This window comes from Entelurus aequoreus, linkage group LG09, assembly GCF_033978785.1.
Source record: "Entelurus aequoreus isolate RoL-2023_Sb linkage group LG09, RoL_Eaeq_v1.1, whole genome shotgun sequence".
Taxonomy (NCBI): domain Eukaryota; kingdom Metazoa; phylum Chordata; class Actinopteri; order Syngnathiformes; family Syngnathidae; genus Entelurus; species Entelurus aequoreus.
In genome coordinates, this window is record NC_084739.1 from 66,836,040 (window position 1) to 66,852,169 (window position 16,130).

At 37.9% G+C, this 16,130-nt stretch overlaps 1 protein-coding gene across 1 annotated transcript in view; it reads right to left on the bottom strand.

Annotated features, from left to right (window-relative positions):
* Positions 1 to 16,130, bottom strand: part of LOC133657642 (VPS10 domain-containing receptor SorCS3-like) — an 84,685-nt gene that overhangs the window by 40,828 nt on the left and 27,727 nt on the right. Inside the window, exons 9-14 of the mRNA XM_062059211.1 lie at positions 13,900 to 14,002; positions 12,119 to 12,195; positions 11,953 to 12,044; positions 6,229 to 6,336; positions 4,342 to 4,459; positions 4,026 to 4,159 (exon numbers count right to left, since the gene is read on the bottom strand). Coding sequence (XP_061915195.1) covers positions 4,026 to 4,159; positions 4,342 to 4,459; positions 6,229 to 6,336; positions 11,953 to 12,044; positions 12,119 to 12,195; positions 13,900 to 14,002 — 632 coding nt within the window. The remainder of the gene's footprint in view (positions 1 to 4,025; positions 4,160 to 4,341; positions 4,460 to 6,228; positions 6,337 to 11,952; positions 12,045 to 12,118; positions 12,196 to 13,899; positions 14,003 to 16,130) is intronic.

Genomic DNA, 16,130 nt, shown 5'->3' on the forward strand with positions numbered 1-16,130 from the left:
TTTTTAAAGTCATTTTGATAGTAGGCTAATATAGCTAATATAGACACTTACATCATGTGTTGCCTTCATTATAACACTTATATAAGACTTTTAAAGTCATTTTGATAGTAGGCTAATATAGACACTATATAAATGTAATTCACTTCACTTCACTTCACTTACGTCATGTGTTGTCTTCGTTATAACACTTAGATAAGACTTTTAAAGTCATTTTGATAGTAGGCTAATATAACTAATATAGACTCTTACGTCATGTGTTGCCTTCAATATAACACTTATAGAAGACTTTTAAAGTCATTTTGATAGTAGGCTAATATAGACACTGACATCATGTGTTGTTTTCGTTATGAAACCTATACGTATAAGACTTTTAAAGTCATTTTGATAGTAGGTTAATATAACTAGTATAGACACTTACATCATGTGTTGTCTTCATTATAACACTTATACAAGATTTTTAAAGTCATTTTGATAGTAGGCTAATATAACTAATATAGACACTTACATCATGTGTTGTCTTTATTATAACACTTATACAATACTTTTAAAGTCATTTTGATAGTAGGCTAATATAGCTAACATAGACACTTACGTCATGTGTTGTCTTCATTATAACACTTATATAAGACTTTTAAAGTCATTTTGATAGTAGGCTAATATAGACACTTACATCATGTGTTGTCTTCATTATACCATTTATATAAGACTTTTAAATTCATTTTGATAGTAGGCTAATATAGCTAACATAGACACTTACGTCATGTGTTGCCTTCATTATAACACTTATACAAGACTTTTAAAGTCATTTTGATAGTAGGCTAATATAGCTAACATAGACACTTACGTCATGTGTTGTCTTCGTTATAACACTTATATACAACTTCTAAAGTCATTTTGATAGTAGGCTAATATAGACACTTACATCATGTGTTGTCTTCATTATAACACTTATATAAGACTTTTAAAGTCATTTTGATAGTAGGCTAATATAATTAATATAGACACTTACATCATGTGTTGCCTTCATTCTAACACTTATATAAGACTTTTAAAGTCATTTTGATAGTAGGCTAATATAGACACTTACATCATGTGTTGTTTTCGTTATAAAACCTATACGTATAAGACTTTTAAAGTCATTTGGATAGTAGGCTAATATAACTAATTTAGACACTTACGTCATGTGTTGCCTTCAATATAACACTTAAAGAAGACTTTTAAAGTAATTTAGATAGTAGGTTAATATAACTAATATAGACACTTACATCATGTGTTGCCTTCATTATAACACTTATACAAGACTTTTAAAGTCATTTTGATAGTAGGCTAATATAGCTAATATAGACACTTACATCATGTGTTGTCTTCATTATAACACTTATACAAGACTTTTAAAGTCATTTTGATAGTAGGTTATTATAGCTAATATGGACACTTACATCATGTGTTGCCTTCATTATAACACTTATATAAGACTTTTAAAGGCATTTTGATAGTAGGCTATTATAGCTAATATAGACACTTACGTCATGTGTTGTCTTCATTATAACACTTATATAAGACTTTTGAAGGCATGTTGATAGTAGGCTAATATAGACACTTACGTCATGTGTTGTCTTCATTATAACACTTATATAAGACTTTTAAAGTCATTTTGATAGTAGGCTAATATAGCTAATATAGACACTTACATCATGTGTTGCCTTCATTATAACACTTATATAAGACTTTTAAAGTATTTTGATAGTAGGCTAATATAGCTAATAAAGACACTTACGTCATGTGTTGTCTTCATTATAACACTTATATAAGACTTTTAAAGGCATTTTGATAGTAGGCTAATATAGACACTTACGTCATGTGTTGTCTTCATTATAACACTTATATAAGACTTTTAAAGTCATTTTGATAGTAGGCTAATATAGCTAATATAGACACTTACATCATGTGTTGCCTTCATTATAACACTTATATAAGACTTTTAAAGTCATTTCGATAGTAGGCTAATATAGCTAATATAGACACTTACGTCATGTGTTGTCTTCGTTATAACACTTAGATAATACTTTTAAAGTCATTTTGATAGTAGGCTAATATAACTAATATAGACTCTTACATCATGAGTTGCCTTCATTATAACACTTATATAAGCCTCAAAAGTCATTTTGATAGTAGGCTAATATAGACACTTACATCATGTGTTGTTTTCGTTATGAAACCTATATGTATAAGATTTTTAAAGTCATTTTGATAGTAGGCTAATATAACTAATTTGGACACTTACGTCATGTGTTGCCTTCAATGTAACACTTATAGAAGACTTTTAAAGTCATTTTGATAGTAGGCTAATATAGACACATCATGTGTTGTTTTCGTTATGAAACCTATACGTATAAGACTTTTAAAGTAATTTTGATAGTAGGCTAATATAACTAATTTGGACACTTACGTCATGTGTTGCCTTCAATGTAACACTTATAGAAGACTTTTGAAGTCATTTTGATAGTAGGCTAATATAGACACTGACATCATGTGTTGTTTTCGCTATGAAACCTATACGTATAAGACTTTTAAAGTCATTTTGATAGTAGGTTAATATAACTAGTATAGACACTTACATCATGTGTTGTCTTCATTATAACACTTATACAATATTTTTAAAGTCATTTTGATAGTAGGCTAATATAGCTAATATAGACACTTACATCATGTGTTGCCTTCATTATAACACTTATATAAGACTTTTAAAGTCATTTTGATAGTAGGCTAACATAGACACTTACGTCATGTGTTGTCTTCGTTATAACACTTAGATAAGACTTTTAAAGTCATTTTGATAGTAGGCTAATATAACTAATATAGACTCTTACATCATGAGTTGCCTTCATTATAACACTTATATAAGCCTCTAAAGTCATTTTGATAGTAGGCTAATATAGACACTTACATCATGTGTTGTTTTCGTTATGAAACCTATACGTATAAGACTTTTAAAGTCATTTTGATAGTAGGCTAATATAACTAATTTGGACACTTACGTCATGTGTTGCCTTCAATGTAACACTTATAGAAGACTTTTAAAGTCATTTTGATAGTAGGCTAATATAGACACTGACATCATGTGTTGTTTTCGTTATGAAACCTATACGTATAAGACTTTTAAAGTCATTTTGATAGTAGGCTAATATAACTAATTTGGACACTTACGTCATGTGTTGCCTTCAATGTAACACTTATGGAAGACTTTTAAAGTCATTTTGATAGTAGGCTAATATAGACACTGACATCATGTGTTGTTTTCGTTATGAAACCTATACGTATAAGACTTTTAAAGTAATTTTGATAGTAGGTTAATATAACTAGTATAGACACTTACGTCATGTGTTGCCTTCAATGTAACACTTATAGAAGACTTTTAAAGTCATTTTGATAGTAGGCTAATATAGACACTGACATCATGTGTTGTTTTCGTTATGAAACCTATACGTATAAGACTTTTAAAGTAATTTTGATAGTAGGTTAATATAACTAGTATAGACACTTACATCATGTGTTGTCTTCATTATAACACTTATACAAGATTTTTAAAGTCATTTTGATAGTAGGCTAATATAACTAATATAGACACTTACATCATGTGTTGTCTTTATTATAACACTCATATAAGACTTTTAAAGTCATTTTGATAGTAGGCTAATATAGACACTTACGTCACGTGTTGCCTTCATTATAACACTTATATAAGACTTTTAAAGTCATTTTGATAGTAGGCTAATATAGACACTTACGTCACGTGTTGCCTTCATTATAACACTTATATAAGACTTTTAAAGTAATTTTGATAGTAGGCTAATACAACTAATATAGACACTTACATCACGTGTTGTCTTCATTGTAACACTTATATAAGACTTTTCGATTTTTGCGGCTCCAGACAGATTTAGTTTTTGGTATTTTTGGTCCAATATGGCTCTTTCACCGTTTTGTGTTGCCGACCCCTGGTTGAGGGAATTGAGAGAAGTCACCATTCGAAGTCGTAGGTGGTGCATTGGCAGGGTTCGGATGAATAGATCCTGGAGTAGTCTTGGGCCAGCATGCAGCGGTTTCCGGGTCGGCGCTTCATAAAGGTCTGCTTCTCACCCATCACACACAGCTCGTCCTTGGAAAAGCAAGCGAGAGGTGACTCATTTTCACTTGTACTGGTGTGTTGGCCATGGGGAAAAAACAAAAGACTGACAAAAACTGCTTTGTTTGTAACAAGCGTACATTTTCTTTTCAATATTTAGTCTATTATTATTATTATTATTATTATTCTAGAATGATGCTCAAGAATGTCATTACTTTGTTTTTCAGCAACCAGGTCTGATAATCTCCATCCATGCATTTCCTACTGAACAGACCCTTGTAGTCGATCTTCATGAGCTGCCACTCTGAGCGGTGGCTGAAGTGTCCAAAGAAACTGTAGGATGGCGCAGAAAATGATAACAATATTCAAATAAGACAGTTTGTAATGGACAGAGAGTGGTTTCAACATGGACACAAAAACCTATCAAAATAGATGTTAATGCAGTATTGGAAATAATATAGATGAAGCCACATTTTTGTGTTGATGTTTAGAAAAAGCAGTGACGTTGTCAGGTTGTGTAAATGGTAAATAAAAAGAGAATACAACAAATCCTTTTCAACTTATATTCAATTGAATAGACTGCAAAGACAAAATACTTAATGTTCACACTGAGAAACTTCCTTTTTTTTTGCAAATAATCATGAACTTAGAATTTAATGGCAGCAACACTTTGCAAAAAAAGGGCATTTTTACCAGTATGTTACATGGCCTTTCCTTTTAACAACACTCAGTAAAGGTTTGGGAACTGAGGAGACACATTATTTCCCATTCTTGCTTGATGTACAGCTTAAGTTGTTCAACAGTCTCCCTTCTCATATTTTAGCCTTTACATTTTCAATGGGAGACAGGTCTGGACTACAGGCAGGCCAGTCTAGTACCCGCACTCTTTTACTAGGAAGCCACGCTGTTGTAACACGTGGCTTGGCATTGTCTTGCTGAAATAAGCAGGGGCGTCCATGTTGCTTGGATGGCAACATATGTTGCTCCAAAACCTGTGTGTACCTTTCAGCATTAATGGTGCCTTCACAGATGTGTAAGTTACCCATGCCTTGGGCACTAATACACCCCCATGCCATCACACATGCTGGCTTTACAACTTTGCGCCTAGAACAGTCCGGGTGGTTCTTTTCCTTTTTGGTCCGGAGAACACGACGTCCACAGTTTCCAAAAACAACTTGAAATATGGACTCGTCAGACCACAGAACACTTTTCCACTTTGCATCAGTCCATCTTAGATGAGCTCGGGCCCGGCGTTTCTGGGTGTTGTTGATAAAAGGCTTTTGCTTTGCATAGTAGAGTTTTAACTTGCACTTACAGATGTAGCGACCAACTGTAGTTACTGACAGTAGTTTTCTGGAGTGTTCCTGAGCCCATGTGGTGATATCCTTTACACACCGATGTCGCTTTTTGATGCAGTACCACCTGAGGGATCCAAGGTGCATAATATCATGGCTTACGTGCAGTGATTTCTCCAGATTCTCTGAACCTTTTGATGATATTACGGAGCGTAGATGGTGAAATCCCTAAATTCCTTGCAATAGCTGGTTGAGAAATGTTGTTCTTAAACAATTTGCTCAGGCATTTGTTGACAAAGTGGTGACCCTCGCCCCCGTCCTTGTTTGTGAACGACTGAGCATTTCATGGAAGCTGCTTTTGTACCCAATCATGGCACCCACCTGTTCCCAATTAGCCTGTTCACCTGTGGGATGTTCCAAGTGAGTGTTTGATGAGCATTCCTCAACTTTCTCAGTCTTTTTTGCCACTTGTGCCAGCTTTTTTGAAACATGTTGCAGGCATCGAATTCCAAATGAGCTAATATTTGCAAAGAATAACAAAGTTGACCAGTTCCAAAGTTAAATATCTTGTCTTTGCAGTCTATTCAATTGATTATAAGTTGAAAAGGATTTGCAAATCATTGTATTCTGTTTTTATTTACCATTTACACAACGTTCCAACTTCTCTGGTTTTGGGTTTTGTATTACCCATGCGACAGAAAGTCGTTGTCTCGAGTTGAAGTGAACTTGTTTGGATGGACTTAAGGTCAAATCCATTCTGTGTGATGATTGCTTCATCCCTCATGGACATTACATCCAGTTACTTACGTGATAATGTGATTGTCGGATTCAGACTCCATCAGGACTCCGTCCACGTACAGAGGCGCCAGGGAGAAAGTGTGGCGGTCCCATTTCTTGCCCTCGTCCAGACTGATCCTTCATGTTCCACGAAAGGGGTGTACAATTTAGGAGCGGCGCATTAAACAACAAGAAAGATTAGGGCAAATGGAATATGATAAACCAGTTTTGTCTTCAAAAAAATGAAAGCCAAGGTGAAAATGCATCAGGCCGGTCGAAAGGAAAGGATAAATGTTGCAGGTAAATAGCTGAAGGTGACAAAACGCCCCAAAAGAGAGCTATGACTGAGGTTGGAGCACCAGAAATAGATTTGGGCGGCGTGGAAATCACCTCTCTGGGAGCTTAGGCTATGTCTACACTAAGCCGGATAACCCCTTAAACAAATAATTATTCAGCCTAAGCCCCGTTTCAGCCGCACTAAACTATCGTTTAAGGTTCTCCTCTTCGGACAATTTTTTACACGGGTAAGTGCGCCGTGTACACTATATTGCCAAAAGTATTTGGCCACCTGCCTTGACTCACATATTAAAGTTAGACTCCCTTTTTAGACCAGTTGATCTGCCGTTTCTTTTCTTTTCTTTTCTACTCTGCTCCCAACCTGGGGTGGACCGCTAGCCTGTCCATCAGATGGGGACATCTCTACGCTGCTGACCCGTCTCCACTCGGGATGGTTCCTGCTGGCCCCACTATGGACTGGACTTTCGCTGATGTGTTGGACTTTCACAATATTATGTCAGACCCACTCGACATCCATTGCTTTCGGTCTCCCCTAGAAGGGGGCGGGGGTTACCCACATATGCGGTCCTCTCGAAGGTTTCTCATAGTCATTCACATTGACGTCCCACTGGGGTGAGTTTTCCTTGCCCGTATGTGGGCTCTGTACCGAGGATGTCGTTGTGGCTTGTACAGCCCTTTGAGACACTTGTGATTTAGGGCTATATAAATACACATTGATTGATTGATTGATTGATAATTCAGTTAAAGTTAAAGTTAACTTGAAGTGCCATCCCATGGAATTGTACAAAATATTTTGGTATCCTGGAGCATTCAAAGTTCCTTTCACTGGAACTAAGGGGCCAAGCCCAACTCTTGAAAAACCAACCCCACACCATAATTCCTCCTCCACCAAATGTCACACTCTGCACAATGCAGTCCGAAATGTAGCGTTCTCCTGGCGACCTCCAAACCCAGACTGGTCCATCAGATTGCCAGATGGAAAAGCGTGATTCATAAGTCCAGAGAAGGCGTCTCCACTGCTCTAGAGTCCAGTGGCGACGTGTTTTACACCACTGCATCCCACGCTTAGCATTGGACTTGGTGATGTATGGTTTAGATGCAGCTGCTCGGCCATGGAAACCCATTCCATGAAGCTCTCTGCGTACTGTACGTGGGCTAATTGGAAGGTCACATGAAGTTTGGAGCTCTGTAGCAACTGACTGTGCAGAAAGTCTTTGCACTCTGCGCTTCAGTATCCTCTGACCTCAGTTTACGTGGCCTACCACTTGGTGGCTGAGTTGCTGTTGTTCCCAAACTCTTCACTTTTCTTATAATGAAGTTGACTTTGGAATATTTAGGAGGAAGGAAATGTCACGACTGGATTTTGTTGCACAGGTGGCATCCTATGACAGTTCGACACTGGAAATCACTGAGAGCGGCCCATTCTTTCACAAATGTTTGTAGAAACAGTCTCCATGACTAAGTGCTTGATTTGATACACCGGGCCAAGTGACTAGGAGACCTGGGGCCGTACTTATCAAGCTTCTTAGAATTACTCCTAAGAAGTCTGCTAAGAGTTGACTTAAGAGTAAATAAATTCTTCGCTGAAAGCTGCACTTAAAAGTTAGTTATCAAGCATCTTACTCACACTTTCAGCGAAGTGTAGGACTGAATCTTAAGTGTCACACTCAGAGCTGAATTACGACATTACTATGTGCCGTAAACGGAATTTTAGGTGACGTAATTTCTGTGTCCATAGAAATGACCAATCACGGAAGGGAATCCGTTGTCTAAGAATAAAGAAATATCTTGGAAATATTTAAGTGGACAATGGGAGTGTATATTTTGACAATAAACTACAAAATAATACAAAACAAACTAGTACCCGCCGGCACTCACGCTACCGCTCCCTCTCTTCTATCGCCCACACACTCACTGACGTCACTCACCTCACGGCCACACACATACGCTACTGTCATAACATTTTCTTTCCAATTCATTAATTAGGCAACTAATTTGAAACTGGTGTGGGTGGCTCTATATATACTAGCCCACTGCAGACACATGCAGAAATCAACAAGGAATCGAAAAGTATTAAATCTGTGACAAAAATAATATCCGCTCTGTCTAAACGATACCGTTTGATCAGCTGCTCGTCATCAAAAAATACAACATTGTTCCGTTCCCTGAACCTTCGCGCACGTCTCTCTCGCCTCAGTGCCATCCCCTGCTGGCAACTCCTAACCACTTAAGACACCTCTGAAGGTCTCTTAAATATCGTGGAGAGTAGGAGTGATTCTTATACTTAAGAACGTTGATAAAAAGCTTTTATTCTTAAGTTTGAGAGTAGGACTAAATTTCGCAAATTCTCAGGACTTAAGTGTAAAATGGCACTCTAAGAAGCTTGATAAGTACGGCCCCTGATTCTCATCATTTGGATGGGTGGCCAAATACTTTTGGCAATATAGTGTATTTCTTGAATCTCCAGCTCTTAGCTTTGTGTGGACTCATTGATCATTTACAAACTGAGTTTGGAGAGGAAGTGACGCCAGAAAGGCCGCGCCCCACACAGGAAGTGACGTCCGAAGGAACGCGCCCCAGCCGGCTTCATAATAAAGCGGTTTCGTAACCCGGAGCTAACCACTGGAAACATGAAGGCGAGTCATCCAGACATGACCGTGTCTCTCCTTCCTCTACTTGTACAGACGCTTGTGGAAACCACACATGAATACTGTCAGAATAATTGTATCTAAGTTATCACAAAACTTTGTGTTGCCATGAGTTCCCGGCGAGAGGACAAAAAAGCTGTCTTTGATCTCACCAAGCAAAAGGCTTGTAAAACTCCACTGTGTAGGATGGGAGGAGACAGGAGGGGTTCGGTTTCTTTGATCTATTGTAATCCACAGGAAGATCTTGTCTTGACCCGAGATCTACAAAGCGTAGAGATAGCAGGACCTGACCCCCCTGCAGGCACCTTTTCTTTGAACTGTCTATGACCGAGTGCAACGGCTGTTTACGACCCCCCGCCCCTTAGAAACAGCTGTTGCCATGTAATCAGGGAAAATCCAAATACAAGAGGAGGCGTGCAACCTTTCGTCAGAGCGTGGGACGACACTGTCCAAGGGTACAGGTCTACGCGTTTCTCCTCATTGAGCCAAATTGAATCCTGTCTCTGTTTAATTCCTTGCTTCTTGTCTGTTTAATAGATGTCATCGGTGTTTGAACCTGACAAATACCTTAAGAGAAAGCGATTGCAGCTATTTGGGATACAACACTTCTCAGACGGCAAGAGAACTTTCCAATGTCCAGGTCAGCTGTGATTCTACTTACCGAAAACCTTTGTCCATTTTTGGAAGGCGAGTCAATGAGAATGTGGGCTCCCGTGGATGTGATAAAAAAGGTAGCGTGTGCTTTGTATTACCTGGCTGCCGAGGTAAGACTACGGAAAACGGCGAATGCTTTTGGACTGTATCAGTTATTGTCCGCCATGTATGTCGCGGACTCAACGTTTAGGTCCAGAGTATATAAAGTCACCAAAAAGGAATGGACAATGAAGGTGATGGCAAAAGAGTGAGGAGTGTGCTGACCAGATATCTATATCCCTAGTTTGATTGATGTCAAATGTTCTTTATCACATTGTTTACATGTCTAATAAAGAGTTGATGAATTTATGATGTCTCAGGTGTGATTCACTACAATAGGGCCCCACAGCACACTGGATTCCAGTTCATTGAAATACCACAACACTGGATATTGTTCAGATAAGTTACATTTAAGAACTTGCACACAAAGCAACAGCGGAGGTGACTATGACGTGTGCATTTTCCACGCATGCGTATTATCTGGCTTAGTGTAGAAAGGGCCTTAGGCCCCGTTTACACTAAAGGTTATCCAGAGTAAATCACACCTAACTTTATCCTTGTCCACACACACACACACACACGCGGAAAATGCACACGTCATAGTCACCTCCGGTGTTGCTTTGTGTGCAAGTTCTTAAATGTAACTTAACTGAACAATATCCAGTGTTGTGGTATTTCAATGAACTGGAATCCAGTGTGACTATTGTAGGGAATCACACCTGAGACCTCATAAATTAATCTAATCTTTATTAGACACGTAAACAATGTGATAAAGAACATTTTACACCAATCAAACTAGGGATCTAGATATCTGGTCAGAACACTCCTCACTCTATTGCCTTCACCTTCATTGTGCATTTGTTTTTGGTGACTTTATATACTCTGGACCTAGACGTTGAGTCCGCGACATACATGGCGGACAAAAACTGATACAGTCTGCTTTGCCAGTCCAAAAGCATTCGCCGTTTTTCGTAGTTGGTTTTCCCCTTGACAGCCAGGTAATACAAAGCACACGCTACCTTTTTTATCACAACCACGGGAGCTCAGATTCCCGTTGACTCTCCTTTCGACAAATGGACGAAGTTTTTCGTGCATTGGAAAGTTCTCTTGCCGTCTGAGAAGTGTTGTATCCCAAATAGCTGCAATGGCTTCCTCTTAAGGTATTCATGTGTGATTTCCACAAGCGTCTGTACATGTAGAGGAAGGAGAAACACGGGCATGTCTGGATTCAGTGGTTAGCTCCGAGTTACGAAACCACTTTATTATGAAGCTGGCTGTGGCGCGTTCTTTCTGACGTCACTTAAAAGTTTAAGTTAAAGTACCAATGATTGTCACACACACACTAGGTGTGGTGAAATTTGTCCTCTGCGTTTGACCCATCCCCTTGTTCACCCCCTGGGAATCATTTTTGGTGACTTAACCCCCAATTCCAACCCTCGATGCTGAGTGCCAAGCAGGGAGGTAATGGGTCCCATTTTTATAGTCTTTGGTATGACTTGGCCGGGGTTTGAACTCACAACATACCGATCTCAGGGCGGACTCTCTAACCTCTAGGCCACTGAGTAGGTTCCTCAGTGGCGTCACTTCCTCTCCGAACTCACTTAGTAAACGATCGATGAGTCCATACAAAACTAAGTGCCGGAGATTCAAGAATTACACGGCTGACTTACCCATGTAAAAAATTGTCCGAGGAGGGGGACCTTAAACGCTGGTTTAGTGTGGCTGAAACGGGGCTTAGGCTAAATAATTATTTGTTTAAGGGGTTAAACGACTTAATCACTTTCGACAGTGGCTGGCATGCACGGGGGGGGGGGGGGGGGGACGCCAAAGCAGATAATGTTGCAAAGCTGCAGCCGCAATATGAGCGACTTAGGAGGCCGTTGGCCGCCTCCTATTTTCTACCTTGTTGTACTCGGGATTTACATAAAAGCACTCAAAACGTCGCATCCCAGCAAGAGCGGCGAGCTGTGACCGTCTCTTCTCTGCTGGAAATGATTGTGACAGTTGAGAAGCAGCGGGGCCGAAACGCGCTCATCATGCTTTAGCTAATAAAAAAAATAAAATAAAAAAAACCCCCACTTCATAGCCAGGTAATTTCAGTTCCGAGAGTACGCACCACAAGTGTCGAATGGGAGTGGGCGCCTGCAACACGGCCAGCAGAGCCCCTCCGTTGTCCAGGAACCAAATGTTGTGCTCCTCTTTGAATATCTAGAACACAAACAACAGTTCCGCTAATGGCACAGCGATTTTTAGTTGTTGTTTTTCTTTGTGTGCACGCCCACCTGTCTCCAGCTATTTCCTGCATCAGACGTTATAAACATTCCAAGGTTGTCCGAGGACAATTCCGTTCCAATATTCCCTGGTTGAAGAAGGTGGGGGGAAAAACAGAGTCATTTCACACTGTGTGTATTTACATGGAGAGAAAGGACTTGGCTGAGGTAATACACCGAAATGCAGCATCAACCGGTAACAAATTGAATTATTTTGTGGATATGTGGATGTCCTCGTTCCTCAACAGAGGACACAATAATGAATCCCTTCTACTTAATATTCCCACCTGAGGTTTAAGCTTGAAGGCGGAAAGATGCTAGTGGGATATATGTATATACATAGGTCAACATTTTAGTACAATTTCCTTCCCCTCTGTTGCAAGTTTTGTTGATTCTATGTAACTTGTTTATGTGTGCTATGGCTAAGAAGTTTTTCCTTGGCCTCAGTCTGGACCCCGCCCCTGGAGTCCAACCTTTTTGAGTTGAGTTGAGTTGAGTTTGAGTTTATTTCGAACATGCAAGCATACAACATGATACATCACAATTTCCAGTTTCTCTTTTCAACATGTTCGAAAAGGAGTAGGAAGAAGCAGAGCTTATTTAATCCTACCCCTTTTCTTTACATAACAGTTGCTGAAACTTTTTTTATTCACTTCCTGTTCTCAATTTTTTCACAATAAACTCCATATGTAATCACAATAAAAATAAATAAATAAATAATAGTAAGAATTGAATAATAATAATTGGTGAAGAAAGTCATATTTCATATGATGAGATAAGTAAGATTACTTTAAGAATGAATGAATGAATGGATGAAATAAATTGAAAATGTTTGTCATGGTTCTTCTTCATTGTACTTTGTAAACACTTTAAGTTTGAAGAGTTTCTTGAAGTGGATCATATTAGTACATTGTTTGATTGCTTTGCTTAATCCATTCCATAATTTAATTCCACATACTGATATACTGAAGGTCTTAAGTGTTGTACGTGCGTACAAATGTTTTAAATTACATTTTTCTCTAAGATTATATTTCTCCTCTTTTGTTGAGAATAATTGTTGTGTATTCTTGGGTAGCAGGTTATAGTTTGCTTTGTGCATAATTTTAGCTGTTTGCAAATTCACTATGTCGTGGAATTTCAGTATCTTTGATTCAATAAATAAAGGATTTGTATGTTCTCTATATCCAACATTATGTATTATTCTAACTGATCTTTTTTGTAACACCGTTAATGAATGAAGTGTACTTTTGTAATTATTTCCCCATATTTCTACACAGTAGCTCAGATATGTTAACACTAGTGAGCAGTATAGACTATGAAGTGATTTTTTGTCTAGAACATGTTTTGCTTTATTCATTATTGACGTGTTTCTTGCTACTTTATGTTGTATATTTTTTACGTGAGATTTCCAGTTCAATTTATCATCAATCATTATACCTAGAAATTTGGTTTCATTTACTCTTTCAATTTCTATTTCTATTTTATATCTTTGACTGAATATTTTTTTTACTTTTTGGGCCGTTTTGTGTTTGACTTTGATCAGTTTGCGCTCTCCTCGCCAGCGCTATGAGGATCGCGGCCGGACATTCCCGTGGGACTACGGAAAAAGCGCCGGGGATGCCGTGCCGGCACAAAGATGAAGGGACGTTTTTTTAATAAAAAAATATGTTTTTCCCTTTATTTAGGAACAATTTTCCTGGTGGATCCATAAAGTTTTTCTAAGTCTAACATAATCTCACATGACATAAGCAAACGAGATCAAGTAACAGAACATAGCGCATTCGTAATCGTACCTGTCGCCACAATGATTCCCGGTACAGACTTTTTGCTGGTGATGGGTCCGGATGTGTAGGGATTCTCAGACATTTCCAGATGAAGATGCAGCGAACAAAAAGGCTGCCAATACAAGGAATTCCAACAAAAAAACATATCCATTACATTCCATGTTAATTACTGTATTTCAGTTGCACCGTCAATTAAAAGCGGCCTTGCCTTCAAAAACTTCAAAAGAGCGCCCCCGTTTTCAAGGAGGAAACCAAAAGATTCTTTTGTTCCCATCATCTTCGCACAAAAGAAAGAAAAGGACACCAAAGGCATAATTTGTGTTGTTTTTTTTTCTTTTTCCCAAAGCAAACAAGCGTGTAATTAAAGTCTCCCGGGATGCGACGATAAAAACGGAAAAATCATTTTCGCTCATCATGCGGTATGTTGCAAAACATCAATAAGGCCGATGAGGTCAGTGGTGAGTATTGGGGTCACCGCTGCAACACACTGAAATACTGCCATGCACGGCCGATCAAAACCGTAAGGCACACCGCACGAATCTGCATTATAATGTATTAATTACATTTATGGCGGTTCCAAAAGGTTCTACTCTGACAAAACATGCTCCCCCCCCCACTGTGCTATTATTTCTCTGACAAATACACCGCATGGCTGTGCTGTCGTTAAACACCATAAGTCAGTCCCTCCAGGATTTTGTGATTGTCGTGGCCTAAAACGTCTGATTTCGCAGCATTTTCAAAAACTGTTTTAAAACGTTTAAGGCTTAATTCTGTTAATAACATTATGCCTGCATGTGATTTCATGAATTTGTAATCCGTCTTCTAAGTTTTTTTTTGTAACCCTAACCCAAAAAAACACAGGATTTCAAAAAAATAACGTTACGTTCCCAGATGGCTCTGGGTCTAGGGATCGTAGGAAAACGCGACATAAAAGTGTGTAAACTAAATGAGGTGAAGACCAAGCCAAGAATTGAAAACAAAGCTAGTGTTATTGAAAGGTAACCATTCGGGGGGTTACAACCATGCACAACACAAGCCTAGCTCGGGAATACAGGTACTGTCAAAGGAATGAACAAACCATACCAGGAGACACCTCTGACAAAGAAAGGTAAGCTTACTAACTAAAGCTATTTAATTAGTATAAACCAAAAACCTACTCTAGCCAAAAGGGAGTCCAAAACCTACAAGGGTGACAGCCCTTCATTTAGTTTATACTCTTTTATGTAGCGTCCTGCTACGATCCCTAGACCCAGAGCCATCTGGGAACGTAACATAAATTGGGGGCTCGTCCGGGATGGCTGGCTGATTAACAGGTGAAATGAGTCTGGGGGCCTGTATATCTATCTATCTATCTATCTATCTATCTATCTATCTATCTATCTATCTATCTATCTATCTATCTATCTATCTATCTATCTATCTATCTATCTATCTATCTATCTATCTATCTATCTATCTATCTATCTATCTATCTATCTATCTATCTATCTATCTATCTATCTATGTATTCACGTATATATATATATATATATATATATATATATATATATATATATATATATATATATATATATATATATATATATATATATATATATATATATATATATATATATATATATATATATATATATATATATGTAAGCTGTGAAAATCTGCTGTACAGAATGTGTGCTTGGGTCCTATTTTCAAGAACACTAATAATGTCACAATAATGTCTGATTGAATGCTAAAAACGTTGTAACAGACAGCCTTAAAAAACAGAATGGAATTTTACATTGTTTTTACTAAATAAAACACCCAGAATGTACATGAAAATAAAGAATGTGGGATTTACAATATTAACTACGAACGATAAAATACTGAATATTGACGACATATGAACGTCACCCATTATTGGCTTTATTTTAACAAAAAATCTTAGTGTACATGAAACATATGTTTATTATTGTAATTTAGTCCTTAAATAAAATAGTGAACATACTAGTAGTAAGTAAACAAACAAAGACTCCTAACTAGTCTGCTGACGTATACAGTAACATATTGTGTCATTTATACACCTATTATTTCGTCAACATTATAAAGGACAAGCTGTAAAAAATAGTATTAATCTACTTGTTCATTTACTGTTAATATCTGCTTATTTTCTGTTTTAACATGTTCTATCTACACTTCTGTTAAAATGTAATAATCACTTATTCTTCTCTTCTTTGATACTTTACATTAGTTTTGATGATACC